This window comes from Nesoenas mayeri, assembly GCF_963082525.1.
Source record: "Nesoenas mayeri genome assembly, chromosome: 8".
NCBI lineage: Eukaryota > Metazoa > Chordata > Aves > Columbiformes > Columbidae > Nesoenas > Nesoenas mayeri.
In genome coordinates, this window is record NC_137554.1 from 32915247 (window position 1) to 32932174 (window position 16928).

At 57.1% G+C, this 16928-nt stretch overlaps 1 protein-coding gene across 1 annotated transcript in view; it reads right to left on the minus strand.

Moving 5' to 3' along the window:
* Window positions 1–16928, minus strand: part of LOC308043121 (phosphatidylinositol 3-kinase regulatory subunit gamma) — a gene marked incomplete at its 5' end in the record, with an annotated part of 70602 nt that overhangs the window by 53042 nt on the left and 632 nt on the right. Inside the window, 5 exons of the mRNA XM_080349019.1 lie at window positions 559–644; window positions 1000–1201; window positions 3989–4120; window positions 12450–12527; window positions 12746–12841. Of these exons, the coding sequence (XP_080205145.1) occupies window positions 559–644; window positions 1000–1201; window positions 3989–4120; window positions 12450–12527; window positions 12746–12841 (594 nt within the window). The remainder of the gene's footprint in view (window positions 1–558; window positions 645–999; window positions 1202–3988; window positions 4121–12449; window positions 12528–12745; window positions 12842–16928) is intronic.

Consider the following 16928-nt stretch of genomic DNA (forward strand, 5'->3'; position numbering starts at 1 on the left):
AAGGACACCCCATAACTGGGGCGGCGGCGCCTTGTTGAATGCAGCATAATTCTGCCCACATGAAAACTAGACGCGAGCCAAAAATCATAAACCCAGATTTGATCCTACAGCAAGCACCATCCTGCCATTTTATGGTTCTGTTGCTATTTTTTAAACTCCCAGACTGCAGCCAGATCCCTGCTCACCAAAACAGGCTGCACAGCCACCCCTGACTGAGAGCACCGCACCCACTGAGCCCCCTAAAATGGGGAAGCGGGACCCACTGGCACCACATTGAGACCGAGGAGCAGGAACACGGACATTAAGCAAGAAAACAGCCACAAAACTCCTGAGGAGATGCCAAGAAATGCCCCCAAACCAGTATCTCTGAGGAGAAAGCAGGGAAATGGGGACAGCGTGCCCGGCCAGGGAGCCAGCGCAGCCCAGGCACTGCTGCAGGGACACGGGCACCTTCCCGTCACCACACCGGCTGCTGAAACCCCCCTGCGACCTGCGGCTGTCGCCTCCCCGAATTCCACCCCCGCTGTCCCCCTCTGCTGCCAGCTGGGTGTCTCTTACCTGGGGCTGCCGGTGCCTCGGCCGCTTCGCTGGCCACGATGAGGGACTCGAGGATCCTCGCGCAGAGCTCAGGGCTCGCCTCAGCGCTGTGGAAGGAAACAGGGGGTCCATGAGGGTGCCCAGCAGCTCAGCCCCACAGAAACCCTCACACCCCTGGGACAGGATCCAGCCACCCCGACAAACCTCTCGTGGGACTGGGGCAATGCTGCGTATCCCAGTGCTGTGTGTGACATCACGCTGGTGACCGAGGGAACGGCCGTGATGTCAGGGCTGGGATGGGCGCTTCCAGCTCTGGGCTCCCCCTTTGGAAAACCCTGGGGCTGAGCCACTGGTGGGCTGGCATCCAGCAAAACGAGCATGGTTGGGGGCCAGCATGCCCGTGCCCGGCTATGGGCACGCTTTTCTCTCCCGCTCCATCCCATGCACAGCAGGGCATCTCACCTGGCCGCTGCAGGGCGCAGAAGCAGCTCCCCGAATTGCTCGCCGAGGAGCCGAGGTGAGACGCGGCTCCTGCGGGTGCCCTGGCAGAGGCGGCAGAAGTGGCAGGCGAGCTGGCGCAGGAGCAGCGCCTGAGGCTGCGGCAGGGCCGGAGGGGCCAGCATGGCTCTGGCTCGCTGGCCACACTCCTCCAAGCCTGGGGTCTCTGCAGCAGAGGGGAAACAGGAGAAGAAAGGTCATTTGGGGAGGTTGGGGCATCCCATTGCTTCTCATGGGAACCCAGAACCTGCCAACACACACGGCATGAGCTGCGGCAGGTCTCTACTCCCCACAGAGCTGCCAAAATCCCAATCTCAACCTCTCCCCCAAAACCCATGACTGTTTTTTACAGCCCATCCCTTCCCACAGACAGGTGGCGGGACATCTCAGTACCCCAGGGAGCACAGGGAATGTAAGATGTGTTGCCCTGAGGGTGTCTCAGACACCTATTTCTGGAGCCTCCAGCCCCTTTTACCCACCCCAGATCAGATTGTAGGATGTTTTTAGCACATTCCCCCTCTTGGCACAGCCAGGGAAGGAACAGTGGGCATTGAGCTTCTCACCTAGCATGGGCTGCCCCTAAACACCCCTCACTGCTGCTCCAGCGGAGAACTGCAGGAGCCCAGCCCTGCTGCATGGCAAAGCCTTGAAAAAGGCAGAGCAAAGCAGAGGTGGGGAAATGAACGCCAGCTGGAAGATCTGCCAAATTTAAAGGCTCAGCCCTCCCCCACAGAAAAAAAAAGAAAGCTGAGAGGAAAAAGGGTTTTAAGGAGAAAAAAAGGTGCACCTGGGCTGAGAGCTACTGGCCCACGGCCACAGTGAGACCTCTACAGCCCTCCCTCACCCCCTGAAATGCAGCAGCAGGGAGGGCTAACTGGGGTACAGCTGCTTCCAGCAATACTTGAATTGTCCGTATGAATAAAAGCAGGCACCTGATGGTGTTCCACGTCATGAAGGTTCTACCAGAACCCCCGTCATAGGTGTCCTGAGCAGCCCACAGGTCTGTGTTGTTCCCACCAGTGTCCCGACATGTCCCGGTGCCCTCTGGCAGCCTTGGCTGGGGCTCCCCAGTCTTGTGAGCTGTGAGCTCAGTGGCCTGGGACTGCGGTCCTGCCACGGGCACGGGAAACAGCTGCTCTCCAGCCACCCTCCATCCCTGCCTTGGCCTGGCTCTCATCTGCGGGGACAGGGATGTCCCCAGGGCTGTGTTGCTCTCAGCCAGCTTCAAAGCCTGGCTGGTCTGGGGCTGACTCAGCTCCCCGCGGCTCTTTGCACCAGGCTGAGGCTTGGCCGATGCTCAGACAGCTCCTGGAACCCATCCTGAGGGCCTGGGGCGCACCAGAGCTGGAGGGTGAGGTGCCCGGGATCGTCTCTGAAGCAGGTTTGCAACCCAGCTCGGAGGGCAATGGGGTGTTTGTGTGCCCCTGTGTGGGAAGTTTGGCTTCACTCCAGGACTCCCCTACCCCAATCGGCTGCTCTTTGCACCCAGGGGATGCCGGAGGGGCAAGGTCCACAGCCAAAGTGGGGACTTGGGGGATGTTTTTGACCTCCTTTTGCAGGTGGTCACCCTGCCTCTTTTCTAGCCCGCAACCTCAAGCGGGGCAGGAGTCTGCTTGCAGGGCAGACTGCCAAAACCCAGCACCATCTCCTGAAAGACTTGTATTTTGAGTCTTTTGCTTTTAAAGCTCCAGAGAAATCTCCATCGGTTTCGCCTCTGTTCCCGGCCCTGCCCCCTCCCGCACCCGTTGTGCTGGGAGCAGAGCCCGCCCCAGCGCAGGCTGTGGGCAAAGGCGCTTCCCTTTGAAGTTGCTTAACGAGGCAACCCAGCTAATTGCTTCCTAATTGCGTTTTTATCCTTGGAAGGGAGGCAGCCTTTGATTTCTCCTGTCTCTGAGGGTGAGGGGAAGGCCGTGTCTAGATGCCACCAGCCCTGGGGTATTTCTTCTGGCTCCCTGTCTGCACAGGGCAGGGAGGATGGGGTGTGAGTTACCCCTCGGTTTCTCTGTGTGTCCCTCCTGCCTTGCTGGAGGCCACGAAGAGCTCATTGCATTTTCCCACCAGGACATGGTAGAAAAAGGCCGCACTGGTCTGGCCATAGGTGATCTTTTAGTGCCTCTTAAGGCAGCCAAGAGCATGATCTGCCTGAGTGCTAATCTGGTTTAGGACAGGGAGGTGATGCAGGATACTGCAGTGACCGGCAGTGAGATGAGAACTGCTGCAAAAGGGGAAATCCTAGTTTCAGAGGCAGCAAGGGCTTCAGGTCCTATCTAACACAGTGGGCAAGAGCATTGTGTGTGCCTGGTGTTGCCTGTGGGGTCTTGGGCTGAGAGGTTCTGCAAGGACTCATGTGAAATGGGTTTTGGTCCAGGCTCCCTGTTGGGATGGACCATGGACTCCGCTGACCTGTGTACAAGCCCTGCCCTGTTTATTTGAAAAAAATCAAATAAAACCAAAACCTTGATAGTCTCATACACATATCAGAGGCTGGAAAGCTTGCAGGGACATAAAGGCTCTTCCTAATGGCACTAAGCTGGAAAAGCAGAGAATTTTCTATGCCCATATAAAGCCAGGAGTTAACTAGATTACGGAAGAAAATTCCCAGGCAGCGGAGCCAAAATATTATAATAATGCTTTCTTCTGGGGCCAGCATCACCCAGGCTTGGCAGCTGCCCGTCCCAGCAGGCTGCACCTCCTCCTCTGGGCACTGCGGCGGGAGAGCGCCGGGCTGTGATGGGGGTGAAGCTGCCCATTGGGTGCCCGCCTCCCAAAAACTGCTCTGCCACTCCAGGGGATGTTCCCAGTGGTCCTTCCCAGCATCTATCCTTGGTACAGCATCGAGCAAGGGATGGGGTCAGGAGCTGCCCTGGAGATGCTGGGAAGCCTCTTTAGGGAGACTAAAGCTCCTTCAGTCCCACAAAGGTCCCAGACGCAGGGAGAGCCTGTCTGTGCTTACCTTGAGCCATGTGGACCAAGTCACTGTAGAGAGCTGGAGGGATCAGGGGAGACGGGAGCTCCTGGAGGTACCACTTGAGGGCCTCTGCCAGCATCTGGGCATCGTAGAGGTCCATGTCCACAGCCGAGGCGTCTGCAGGGATGAGACACAGTGGGAAACATTAGTGTGTGGTGCTGCCCCTCTGGCATGGTGCTTATAGCTTTTCTGTCCCTGCAGGCCTTCCTCTGGACATGGGTGCTGATTTCTCTGCCCATGTCCCCATCCACTTGACGTGGCAGCCTATGATTTCCCCTTGGAAAAATGCATCCATGGAATGGGATTATGGTCCCCGGGCCACACACATTACTGAAGGCCCACATCACCCCCAGCGAGCCCAAAATGCTGCAGATGTGCCCTGAAAGGCAGTAGTCCTTGGCAAGGCAGTGAAGGATGCTCCAGGGATGGGGTAAAGCACCCAGAGGAGGCTGAGCCCACCCAGCCTGGGCTCAGGACAGGACAATGTGCTGGGCAGAAATGTCCCACGGTCCAGCTGGAGCCAAAGGGTGGGACAGGTCCATCTGAACCCCACGGCCAGGCCAGCGCGGAGACATTGCTTCAGCAGGGTCAAGGGCAAAGAGCCCTTTCAGCATCCTTTGGTATTGCCTCATGCGTTTTTCTTGGAGGTCTCTCAGCCCAGCCGGGCCAGGAGGTGGCTACCCAGAGGGTAACGGTCCCTTTTGCAAAGATCTAGAGGTTTCAAAATCCGCCTTTGATTCGAACTGGAGCCAAACAGAATGTTTTGAAATTTTCCGCATAGGGGAAATCTTGAGGAGTTGGAGGGAATAATAAAAAAAGCTCATGATATTTGGGATCATTCAAAATGGTTCATTTGTAGGAACTGAGTTTATCGCTGTTCCTAAATGAGAATATTGAAAAAAGGGCAAATTTTGCTCTTTCTTAAAGGTGACACGTCAGGCCCCAAAATGGCCCAATGTGTTGTGATGGAGAAGGTGATGCCCTGCTCAGAGCCCTCTTCCCCCCCCCCTCTCTGGGTCTTTACCCCCAAATGCAACTTTACTGAAATAGGTCCCATTTTGAGATGCTCCATCTCCCAGCCCAACTTTTTCCAGCAGAAAATGCCTCGAGTCTCCAACCATTCCAGCTGACCACATGTGGCCCTGCTCACTTCTAGGGCAATAAGCCCCCAAGAGCAGAGAAAAGCTATTTTCTGGGGCAAGGCTTTGGAGGCACCCAGCTGGGAGGGTTGGGATGGGGAGCAGCTCCTGGAAAAGGCTGATTTTGGGCACTTTGACCTTGGTCTCCTCTCCTTGGGGCATCCCAACCATGAACCAGGCAGCGTGGGAATCTGGCTGCCTTCTCCTCCGAAGAAGCCGTGGCAGGTCCCTTATGGCCAGTGCCTGCCATTTGGCTTGGAGACCAGAGAGAAAATGGATTGACCAATGCCTGAAGCAAAGCCTTTAACCCAGCCATCGGAGACGCTACCTCATTTTCAGGAGAAAGCACCCGGCTGGCTGGGAACCGTGCCCCGGGGCTGTGTGGGGACAGCCGGGAGAGATGTCACCACGCCGGGGCAGGCAGCCGTCCAGCATGGCCGAATGTGACCTGGCACCCCCTGGTGTCACAGCATCACCCCATGGGCCGCTCTGCCCTCAGCATCCCTGAGGCAGGCAGGGCTGTGCCGGCTCTTGCCTGCTGTGTGCTGGCCCCAGTCAGATCCATGCTCATTCTCCTTCTCCCAGCCACACTTCTGGACTTTTCTGCTGGCCAACAGTTATTTCTTCTGGGATTTGCAGGGGCAGGTGGCAGCTAAGTTGCCCATTTTTGCTAGTCTTTGCCCTGGAGAAGTGAGCTGGCAGGTTGGCTTCAGGCTGGCATGGCAGGAGAGTGGGGTCAGGGATCCTGCGAGATGCTCCAACTCCTCTTTTGGGCTGAAACCCTCCAGGAATGCCGCTGGGGGGTCTCGTTGCTTGGGCTGCACTGCAGAGAGCTGCTGCCATCAGCGGGATGCACCAGGCAAACCTCAAACCCCTTCTCACCCGAGGGGAGCCTAGTTGCTTCCCCTTCCCCACCACGGAGGTTTCTGCAGGGACCTGTCACTTGCCTTAAGGATGCTGATGCGGATCGGGGAGAGCAGCCGCAAGCTGTTTTCTGCGCATGGAAGGAGCTGCTGCCGGGCACTGGCCCCAGGCGATCAGCCTCGGGCTCCACCGTGGCCTAATTAGCTCGTTTGCATCGTTAGGCATGGGCTTGTGGGGGGGGGGGGTGTGTTCAAAGGGAAGGCTCAGCCAATTTCAAAGCAAGACTCAAAAACATCTTTACACCCAGAGAGAAGTGTGATGGGGAGACCAGGGGGGATTCACACCCTGCTAACAGGGACTGATGCTCTTGGCACCATTTTCCTTGGCACGTTGACTAGAAACAGTCATTAGCCTGTTGTCCTCAGACTCCTGGAGATGCAGTGGCATCCTCCCTCCCTCCCCTGGAGCCACCGTGGTGAGCTGGGCTCCCCCCTGGGCTGAGAGCACAACTAGGGGCTGCTCCGAGCTGCTCCCCAGCACTGACTGCGCCCCAGCAGCTTGGGGAAGCTCAGCTGGCAGCTGGGGAAGGGTTAACTCTGAAGCCTTCCCATCCAATTACCGCCAGCCTGACCCCACGGATGCTGCTCTCTCCTTATCAGAGGGAGATGATAACCAGCTATAAGAAGTTAATGATGCTGTAGGATGAGTCACAGCTCTCCCACTGCTCTCCAGATGTTCCCGTCCCTTCCCCAGGGGGATGACGGAGGGATTCCATCCGCCTACCACAAATAGAAGGAAAACACCCCCAGACCCCAACCTCGACCCCAGACAGAACCAGCAGAGCAAGCAATCTGCTGGGGACCAGTGGAGAACATCCACTGCCCATGGGGGATGAAAAGCAGGAATAAATTTGAGGCTGGGTAAGGGGCATGTAGGATGATCACTAGCCCAGAGGGAAAAGCAGTGGGTGCTCCCAGCTTCACCCCACCAGGATGCCAGACCTTGCATCCCAGCAGAGGCAGAGAGGTGCTGGGGTTTTGGGCTGAGTCAGGCTGGGCAGGAAACACCGGGACCTCCTGTGCAGCTGCAGCCAGCCGGGGAGGTGTGAGTAAGCCCTGAATTTCGGTAAATGTGGAGGATGTTTAGCCAAGAGGTGGCAGGGAGGAGGTTGGGGGGGTTGTTTTGAAGGAGAGGATCCTGGTAACCAGTTGCTCCGTGCACACGGACACAGGTGGTGGCTGTGCCCCATATCCCCAGCCAGGGTGTGGGTGACAGGTGCAGACCCTGCCCAGAACCCACGGCCCCTCTTGCAGCAGAGTCCTCCAGCCGCCATGTACTGCCACAGCGTGAGGCTCTTGGGTGCCCGGAACCCATGGTAGAAGGGCATCCAAACCCCCCTACCTGGGGCTGATTTAAATTGGGAATTTCCCTACACCCTCCAGACCCTTTAGGCTCAAGCATCAGCTGGTGCTGCAGGCATGTCCTTGTTGTCCATTCCTGGCGGCTATACCTTCCCGTTTGCACAGATGCTGCCTGCACAAGGACCTGTACATGCCCTGGACCTGACCAGGTGTTTAAGGCTACTGGGCATCCCACACTTGGGGTTTACTGGGGCACTGTGTACCAAACCAGGCAACATTTACCCATCTTTGATTCAGCATCATTGCAACATCTCTCACCCAGCCTGCTGGTACCTTGTGCTGGGGACTGGGCAGCTGCAATGACACCCCCTGCCCATACACAGGAGCTCCTGGCAGCCCCAAACACCCTCCCAGCTGCGTTTCACCTTGCCATACTCTGGCTTGCATGCAGCCAGAGAGGGGGTGCTGGGACCCCATTTCAGGGGTGCCCAATGGGGCTGCCTCAGCTCGCTTCCCTTCCTCAGTTTCCCCAGCAGCTGTGGGAGGGGATGGCAAAAGCTCACCCCCAATTCACCTCGATGGGTCTGGCAAGGAAGTCTCCACTGCTGCTGTTTATTTACCCTTCTCTCATCACCACCAAATATAAGAGATGAGCTCATGCCTCTTGCCAGGCTCTGACAATGCTGGGTTTATTTCCACTGCAGGTATAAATAAAAAGCACCGCAGCAGGCACCGGGGCACCTTGTGTTTTGGGAGTAAAGTTATCGTGCTGGGGTTAATAGCTTGGCCAGGGGGAAACCAAAGCCCTTGAGGGTCTCCAACCCCCTCTGCATTCCAGACATGAGGATGGGGATGCGCTCCCTCTCTGGGCATCCACACAGTGATGATGGGGGGAGCCATGTGAGGTCCCCCCCAGGCTGATCTCCCCTCTAGCCCAACTCTTTCTGCCCAGCAGCAGCTCCCGGCAGCCCCAGCGAAGTCCCAGGTCCCACAGCCGCCCCACTAATCCCCACCGAGGCCTGACCTAATTCCCAGGCACGTGAGCGTGTCTCCAGGCAGACTGCTCTGCGCCAAGGCCCCAGATCAAAGCGGGCAGGATGGCAGCGCAGGCACGGCACGCCTGGAGACACCGGCTCCAATCCGCCTCGCGCTGCCGCCGGATTCGCCCCGGCACCCCGGGGTGCAGGCAGCTCCTGCAACCTCAAACCCAGCAACAGAGGCTTTTCCCAGTGCTGCCTGCACATCTGGGGAAGGGTCTTGGTATTCGTGTCTGCAACTGGACCCCAGAGCCAAGACTGGGGCGCGGTTATCCAAAATGTGGGAGGTTTCAGTGCTTTGCTGCAATCCTGGATGGGTTCAGCCCCATCTGACCTATACAGGAGGGTGGGGGGCCTCTGCAGGGTCTCTGTGCCCAGTCCCCCACCAGAGAGGAGGGATGAGGATGCAGACCGTCCCTGCCCAGTGGTGGCAAAGTGCTGCCTGGCCACTACATGCACTACATGCAGCCATCCCCCTTCAAAGCCTCCCCCAGCTCAGGTCCCTCAGCTCCAAAAGGCTCCAGCACCCACCAGCGCACCCATGCCCGCGCTGCCACTGGCCAGAGAAGATCCCAAGTTTCCAGGTTCAGGGGCAGCAGTGAGGAGAAGGCTGCCGGGCACATCTCACAGGGAGAGGGGTGTGGGCAGGACCCTGAGCAAGCATGGGGTGAGAAAACATTGCCCCGGGACACCTGAGGGACTCACACCCGCAGGCATCAGGGACTTTGCAAGTGATTTTTCCCATCCCTGGTGCTCCAAACAGCCCCAGAGCCACACAGAGGGGACAGCAGGAGTGCTGGGGGCTGGAAACCATCAGGGTCAGCATGTGACCTCTGGCATGACGGGCACAGAGATGCCCCAGGCCACGGATCAGCCCCGCCAGGCACTGCCGGGAGCTCTGGGGGCAGAGGGGGCGAGTTCTGCACCCTGCTGCTGCCATTTAGAGATCTCCTTTTTTATTTGTCTTTCCATAACTCTTTCCCTGCAGCTGCAGCAGGGCTCCTGGCTGGCTCGTCACCCGCAGCCCTTCAGCAAGTCCCCTCAACCCCCCATGGAGCTGCGGCTCTTTGTTAAGTCCCTTTTCGGTGCCGCCATGTGACTCTGACTCCCGTGTTCAGGGGCATCACACAGCCCTGCTCGCCTCTTGGGGCATAAGGATCTGAATTAAACACCAAGTGTCCTAAACCAATTAATTCTTCTCTGGAGCCAGCATAAGCCGGCTGTGAGCCCAACCAACCTTCATTCTGTGCTTGACCTGCTGGCTCTGGTGGCATCTCAGCTGGGTGGCAGCAGAGTTGCCCAGCTCACTGACCCCCCTGTATAGATGAGCTCTGGCTTTGCTTCCCTGCCTGCTCCCCCCAAATAATTTTTCTTGCATGCAAATACCAAGTTGGGTGCACAGGCTCTAGCCAGCCCTCAGATGCCACCGTTCTGCAGAATGTCACCAGCCCTGGGGCAGGGGACAGGGAGAGCCCCAGCCCAGGCTGTACAGCCATGTGCAGCCATGCTGCATCCAAGCTGACCGTGCCTGATGCTGCCACGGCCCCATGAGGGTGTCCCAAAGCTCAGGTGATGTCCAGCTTGGGGCTGTCCCCTCAGGCTGGGCACCCCAGGGGTGAGGGCTCTCAAAGGGCCAGGGATGTGGAGCAGGTTTGATCTGCACAACTCAAATAAGCACCTGCACTGCCCGGCCCTGGAGACACGATGCCCACAGAGTCCCCAGAACAGCCAGGACCACTCTGACCCACACAGATCCCAGAGAAACCTCCTCCTTCTCCCCAGTGAAAGTTCAGATGCCCTTTCAGTGTAGAAAACATCCTGTTTTCTCTAACATGTTAAGATCTGAGAGTTGGAAAACCAACACCTGAACTTTTCCAGGCCCTGTTCCTTTATCCTCAGTTTTCCTGCCACCACTGCCAAACGCCAGTGATTTGGGTATTCACAGGGAAGCTGAAACCCCCGGTGGGAACCCAGTTTTCCCCCAGGCTGAGACGGGGTTCAGTTCCAGCCGCTGCCAGCCCCAGCTCTGATTTCTCCCCATTCCCCAAGATGAAGCTTGATATTTGCAGTCAGGCTGTTAGCAGAGATGGGGGGATGGAGAGGAGCATGGGAGGAAAATAAATGTGACCCTCACCTCTGCTGTCTCATGCATGGGGCATGAAAACTCCCATTTTTTGGCAGGGAACTTTTAGCCTGTCAAATGCAGTGAAAGAGCCTGTATAGAGGCTGAAGCAGATATGCTTTCCTGCCATCCCTAACCCAGTTTGGGCTCCAGCAGGAGCCTGGGGAGGCACCTCTGGGTCTCTGGTCTGCAGGAGGCTGTGGGGGGAAAAGGCTGCCACCTCTGCTGGGATGCTTGGACCTGGCAGAAACATCATCCCCATCCTGTTTACAGAACAACCTGCTAGCAGGGCTGAGCATTGGACCCTTACGCTGAGAGCTAGCAAATGCAAGACATGTCCTACCCGCTCCGGCCAGCTCTGGGGAGATTCAGCTTTGTCCAGGTCAGTGTTGCTGAGCACACAGTTGCCAAATAAAAGAGCTTATTTAAGTCCTAGAGGAGATGTGGAGCTTGGAAGCATCAAGTCACTCAGGGCTGTTGTGGATTTTTCAGAGCTCTAAAATGGTTTGAAAACCATGATAGGTCCTGCAGCGGGAGATGAAAAGCCGAATGGACCCAGTGACTGCTCAGAGTGCCAGGCAAGCCAGTGCATTTTGCCTCTGGGCTGGGGGAGTCTCCCGAGGCTGGACAGGATTTTGGTAGTGACAACTGCAGTGCTGCCGGGGAGCCCTGTGCTTGCCAGGGATGCTGCACCAGCTTGCGCGAGGAGGATGGAGGACCTATAACTCCTGCGTGCTTGGAAAGCAAAGCATCCATGTGCTGTTGTCACTGCTCCTGCCCAGCCTGGGCATCCATGCCCAGGGTGGCTGGGGCTGTGGGGATCGCTCTCCTGAGGCCTCACCTCCTCCAGAGATCAACCGGGAAATCTGGACCGGGGGACAAAGCCATGCGAAAGGGCACCCCGCTGCCCCTGCCCGCCCCAGACTGCAGCGGGGGCTTCTGCCAGGGGAGGAGAGCAGGGTGATGGGGTGCACCGTGCCCCCCATCATCCCCAGGGGAGTAGAACCCTCCCCGGACAGCAGGAATGGAGCATCCCTGGGACCCTCAGCATCTCTTCTCCCGCATCCCTCCCTTCTCCGCAGCCCCGTCCCCCGCCCGGCGGGGACTCGGCTCCCGGTGCGCGGGGGAAGCGATGAGGTCATAGTGCTTAATATAGCGATTTCATCACAGCCCTTCTCCCCAGCAACACGGCCCGGCTGCCGCCGGCTCCCGGCGCTGGCGGAGCCGCCACCTCCCGCCCCGCCTGCCGCAGGGCCCGGCCGGCAGCTCCCGGGATGCGGAGCCCAAGGGCAGGCAGGGGGGACACGGGATGGGATGCCAGAACGGGGCTGGACCGTGCCCGGTGCCACAGTGCCGCCCTCCGGGCACCGCGGCCGGGAGGATGGAGATGCTCGACACAGCGCTACCCCCGGCTCCGCCCGACCCCGATCGGAGCGGCACGCTGCATCCATCACATCCCCAGCCTCCCGTGCCATTCCAGCAGTGAATTTAGGAGCAGCGGTGGGTTTTCCCTCCTCTCCACCCTGCTCGTGCCCTGCTAGTCCTGCAAAATGCTTCCTGTACTGCTAAAAATTGAACTTTTTCTCCCCCCTTTCTTTTCCTCTGCCGCACTCCCTGTCCTGCTTCTCCAATAGAAACCCCTGAGTTTTGCAAACCAAAATGTTTTTCTCCCTGAAAACAACAGAGCTTCTAGTGGAGTGCCCCAGCCCAGCGCCCACATCCCTCTTGACAGCGTCACACTGGGGTATTAGGGGGAGCAGAGAGGGGCTTGCATGCAAGGCATGGCCTTACAGAGCTGTAAGTAGGGCCATAATGAGGTTGGAGCCAGTAACCCATCCCCGCTGTGCCTGGGTAGCATCACTCACCCGGCAACACCACATCTTCCTGCCCAGGGACACAGGGAGGGACACAACAGGGACTTACCCGCCAGCAGAGCCTGCTTCAGCTCAGCATCCCCTGGCACACTGGGGGAGGATCTGCAGAGCACCTCGCTGTCAAGACCTGGGAAGCAGCCAGAGAGAGGGGTCAGTCCTAAGCCCCAAATCCTCCCTCCAAAGCAAAGGAAGAAGGTAGGGACTGAGACCACCAGGCTCCCTCACCCTGTCCATGCTGTGCGGGTACCAGGATGCTCTTGAGGCATCTCTGAACATGGGCAGAGTGGGTGTCTGCCTGTTTGCACCCACATCCACCCTGCAGATAGATGCTAAGGCTGCCCATACCTTGTTTTTCCAGCGCCTCGATGAGCCTGGCCACGGTTGGCAACGCCTGCTCGGGGAGGGTGGGCTGCTCGGCGAGCTCTGCCTGCCCAGGGAGCCCTGTGGTGGAAAGACAGGAGAACGGGCTTGGAAATTCCTGCCTGCAGGATTTCCAGCCTCTTTCCATGGCTGCCCCAGGACAGGATCAAGCTGCTGCTTTGGCACAGCCACTACCAACACTTCAGCTCATGCACGTCAAATTTTGGAGAACTTCTCTCTTATTTTATCCCCTTTTTGCAGTAAGAGTCACCACTGGGAGCTCAGCCGCTTGCTGAGATGCAAAGAAGACCCCTTCAGACACATGCCCTGCCTGTAGGGAGCATCCTACCCTGACTGTGGAGCTCCTTCAAGCCAAAACTCCTTCCCACCTCTCCTCCCGTGGCGCTCCCATGTTCCCTCTCATCACCCACAGCTCCTGGCAGCACCAGGCGGGAGCTGGGGGCCCAAATCCACACCTAATACAGACATGGCTCCCTGCAACTCTCACCCACTTGGGTTCTCTGGTGTCTACAACAGGGTTGAGCACAAGCCCAGGGAGGACTCAGCCACCCCCAGAGTGCCACAGATTTCCACCAGCCCTCAGAAGGCGCAAACCCCCTAGCACAGGTGAGAGCAGCTCTATTTACCCCAGGGCATGCTCCATCCATCCCTCCTTCCCTCCCTTCTTATCACTGTGGCCATACTCCACCTGTGCAGGTTATACCTGATGGAGACCCTGACAGTGTTGGGATTTCCCCCCACTCTCTCTCAATAGTGGCCTTGAACCCCCCATCAAGGCAGCAGGCAGGGGACAGGCAGGGGCTGCCACCAGCCATAGCACATCAGAGCCATGTGTGACTGCTGGGGCATGGATGGCATCTGGAAAGGATGTGTCAGGAGCTCTTCTGTCTGTTTTATGTGGTGAGTGGATCTGTTTTGGTGGAAATATATTTTTAAAAATTATAGCAGATAAAGCTTGAGTGTGACTTCTCCCCTACAGCAAGACATGCTCCAGCCTGACCAACGCCGCTTTAGGTTCATTCTGTCTGTGCTTTTGCAGGGAGCTCACATGTGAAGCCAATAAGGAATGGAAAAGGGAAAAAAGGGGCCATAGACACGACCACACTGCCTTTGACCTTTTGCAAAAACACAACCTGGCTGCAGTGGATGGATGTGGGTTCTTATCCTCGCCACAGTGATGCCCCGGAGAACATGGGGGGAAGCAAAGCTCCTGCTCTTAGCTGGCTGATCTGGTCCCCAGGCACAGCTGTGACCCCCAAGGCTGACAACAGGATCCCATGTGGGTTCAGTGGGTGGGAACGGGGAAGATTTCAGGGTCTAAAGCAAAGCAGGTGCTTGGGATCTCATGGAAAGCATTCCTACCACACGGGTGGTTTTTTAATTAGGAAAAACTGGATTTTGGCTTCCAAGGTGATGACTTGGGGAAAGGTGGGAACAGCAAAGAATAACCATCTGTTTCTCCTTGCTGGAAATAGCAAGAATACCTCCAAGCTGCAGCTGGAGCATTAGCCCATCCTCTCCCCTGAGGGTGCCAGGCTGGACCCCAGTATCCTGACCCGTTGCTTGGTTCCGACCCCAGGTGAAGCAGAGGTGATGCCTTGTAGCAGTGATGCTGCCCAGGACAACCAGGCAGGGGCAAAACAGCCACTGAGGTCCTGAGAAGACCCCCGGAGACTCAGATCCACTGCAGAACCATCTTTATAGGATATTATTTTATTTAATTAAGACCATTCCTCCCCATAGAGCCAGCCCTGGCTCCTGAGCATGGCTGGGAAATACAGTGTGTCTCTCACATTCAGAGCTCCACCCTGCTTGGGGTCCCCAGGGTCCCCAGCCAGCACCAGGGCTCAATGGGCACCCAGGATGCTGCACTGCTGTTGCAGAAAGAAAAGCGTTAGGGCCATCCAAAACAAACGTCCCTCAAAACCTCCATCTGGGAATGGAAACAGTTTGGGAAGAATTTTCCAAAAAAAGAAAGAAGAAAAGTGCTTTCTCTTCCAAGCGCACATTGGAGACATTTACTCTAAGGGAAATCTGGCCATGCAGGAGGTTTGAGTTTAAGCTGACATAAAATGGTCCACGCTGTTCTCCTGCTACAGAAAGATGTGGTCGCGGGCCATGCAGACCCATGGTGCAACAGCCAGTGTACCCCTGGGCAGCAGGGCTGGACACAAGGCCATGGCCAGAGCATACCCTGTAGACGGCAGCACCCTCCCCAACCTACCCCCAAAATCTGGTTTTAGTGAGGTTTTTTCCCCCTATTACAAATCCCTCAATTTAGCCTTTATTATTATTTTTTTTTTAAATAAAGTTTGAGTTGTTATATATAAAGGGTGTTAAGTTGTTATATATAAAGGGTGAGTGTCAGGAGGATGGAGCCAGGGTCTTCTCAGTGACAACCAATGGTAGGACAAGGGGTAATGGGTTCAAACTGGAACACAAGAGGTTCCACTTGAATTTGAGAAGAAACTTGTTCCTGGTGAGGGTGTCAGAGCCTGGCCCAGGCTGCCCAGGGGGGTTGTGGAGTCTCCTTCTGTGCAGACATTCCAACCCGCCTGGACACCTTCCTGTGTAACCTCATCTGGATGTTCCTGCTCCATGGGGGGATTGCACTGGATGAGCTTTCCAGGGCCCTTCCAATCCCGAACATTCTGTGATTCTCTTGCTCAAGCACATACAGGCTGGGGCTCCTGCACTGAGACCTTCAACATGGGCCAGACTCTCCAGTCAGGCTGCGCTTGCTGCTGGGGATGTGCCTCCATTTGTGGGACATCACCATGTCCCCAACACCCATGGGCAGGGGTCCCTGGGCACATTTCCCAGCCTCTCAGAGAGGAGCCTGTACCTGCCCCTGCAGGGAGCAGGCACGAGGCGACGGTGATGGGCAGCAAGGGCAGAAGCCAGAAGATGGCTTCACGCTTCTCCCTGGTGAATGGGGCTGGTGTGCTCCTGTGCGACCAAAGTTGTCCACCCTACAGTATCGAGTTTGCTAGGGCTCTGCCTGCCAAACCGCTGGGACAGAGGGCTCCTCACGCATCAGTGAGCTTGACTGGGAAGGGGGCTCAAACCCCTTGTCTCGCAGGGTAAACACCCCCAAAAACTGGCCTCCCCCCTCCTTCAAAGGCAATACATGGCTGCTCACTGATCGTCACCAGTGCTTCTGGGACTGCGGCTGCTTTGGTGCACTCAGAGCATCGGTTGGGAACGGGCACCCATGTTTCAATGAGGGGAGGCAAAGGGGACATCCCAGTGTCCTTCTAGTGCTCTTGGGCAGGCTGAGTGGCAAGATCCATGAGGTAACCCCACACATGGTGGTGTCAGGGGAAGGAGTTGCCCCACACCAGCTGAGTCTTGCTGTGCCAGGTGGTTCCTACCCTCTTAAATCATGTTGACAAGGAGGCCTTGAACCATATTTTGGAGGGCGACCCACTCATCAGCAGGTGCCCCTCTAAACCCAGGACCAAGGCACCTCAGATGCCCAGCCAGCCCAGGAGGGAAACAGCCTCTCTAGTTACCACATCTGTGCCTTGGTCCCAAACTGGGCAAGGAAGGTGCCCAAGGCACCAGGCAGGTTTTGGGCAGCTGTGGCTAAAGGCATTGTTGCTCTCCCAGCCCCACATGGAGCCATTTCTCCTGGAGAAGGACAACACCACAGCTTTGGCTGGGTTGCCAGGTCATGCCTGGTTGAAAGGGGGGTTTCTTACTTTGCTTTTTAAAAATCATTATTTTTTTTAGCTCAGGTACATTATGCAACCGCTGTGAAGTCCCTCCCAGCCTCAATGCGCTTGGCCATGGTAAGTGGTGAGGACAGAGCTGGCTGCACAGGCTTGGTACATCCCAGCAGAGAAATGGCCAGAGGCCCCCATGCCAGGAAGTGCTCTGCTGAGCATCCCCCCAGCACTGTGCTGTGGCCCCCAGGGATGGAGGAACCCCCCAGGGACCAACTCCACCGCCTGCCAAGATTGTCCCCTGTCCCAGCTTGCACATAATGACAGTGAGTCCAGGAGCTGGCCAGGGGCCAGCGCTCACCCAGGCACTGAGAGCAGCCAGAATTGGGTGCCGCAGCGATAAGGAGGAGAGCAGTTGGGAACAAAAAGCTCCCCAGGTACCACCATGGGGCTTTCTGCTACTCCCTAGGGGGCTCCTA